The sequence below is a fragment of the Brassica oleracea genome, chromosome C3 (genome assembly GCF_000695525.1).
Source record: "Brassica oleracea var. oleracea cultivar TO1000 chromosome C3, BOL, whole genome shotgun sequence".
NCBI lineage: Eukaryota > Viridiplantae > Streptophyta > Magnoliopsida > Brassicales > Brassicaceae > Brassica > Brassica oleracea.
Window position 1 is genome coordinate 16,802,345 of NC_027750.1, and position 865 is coordinate 16,803,209.

At 38.6% G+C, this 865-nt stretch overlaps 1 protein-coding gene across 1 annotated transcript in view; it reads right to left on the reverse strand.

Annotated features, from left to right (window-relative positions):
- LOC106329997 (putative F-box protein At5g50220) overlaps nt 1-440 on the reverse strand; it is a 14,520-nt gene extending 14,080 nt beyond the window's left edge. The window contains exon 1 of the mRNA XM_013768574.1: nt 337-440. Coding sequence (XP_013624028.1) covers nt 337-440 — 104 coding nt within the window. The remainder of the gene's footprint in view (nt 1-336) is intronic.
- Between the last annotated feature and the right edge of the window lie 425 nt (nt 441-865).

Sequence of the window (865 nt, forward strand, 5' to 3'; positions counted from 1 at the left end):
TAAGATGAAAGAACAGCTTCGTTCCTAAGATGATTCATGGACTGAAAAGCAGTTGCATATAGTATGTAAAATAAATTGATCACGACATGATCTTGGAGTTGTATAAAAGACAATCCAATAACAGTCCATATATTTATAAAGATTCGATATTCCTTGTGCTTATACTAAACCTAAAAGAGGTTAGAAGACTGATACAGAACAAATCTGTAGGCGTCTGGCCCTTATTCTTCTTGATCACGAGCAAGTAGAAAAGATCAACCATCAGGTTGCAATCCGACATCAGATCCCTTAAGGATCCAGCATAGCAGAATAGTTTACTGCTGCTGTATGACTTACTCCCCCAAGGCTTTGTCGTGAGGATAAGAGGAGATGTTTAATCTATCCTTCCCTGTCGGATATAAAGTATTGTAGTCCATAAGCTCGTGAAAGCCGAGATTCATGACCTAATAATGTATACTTAGCGTGTGATATGATCCACAGCAACTGAGGTCATGAGACGCCATCATCATTATTAAGATAGGAATGAAAAAGAATAATGAGTACGGCATTACCTAAGGCAAAAGAGACCAATGTCCACATATGAGATCCATGAGTGTGTTCGGCCAAAGAGCCATAACTTAATAAGAGATTATAAAACTCACAGCAATGATCATTGATCTTGAACACTCATGAGAAAAATAGTACAAATGTATAGACGAGGTATATGAACCGGACATGGATCGGCCAGATTGAAACATGGTCGAATGGTAACCATAAATCGCCAAAGTAAAGAGTTTGACAGTAGACAAACACGTCTAGACCATGGACACATGCAAACACGATTTGCAAAGACCAAATAGTGATCTCCGAGGACAATATGGTTCAC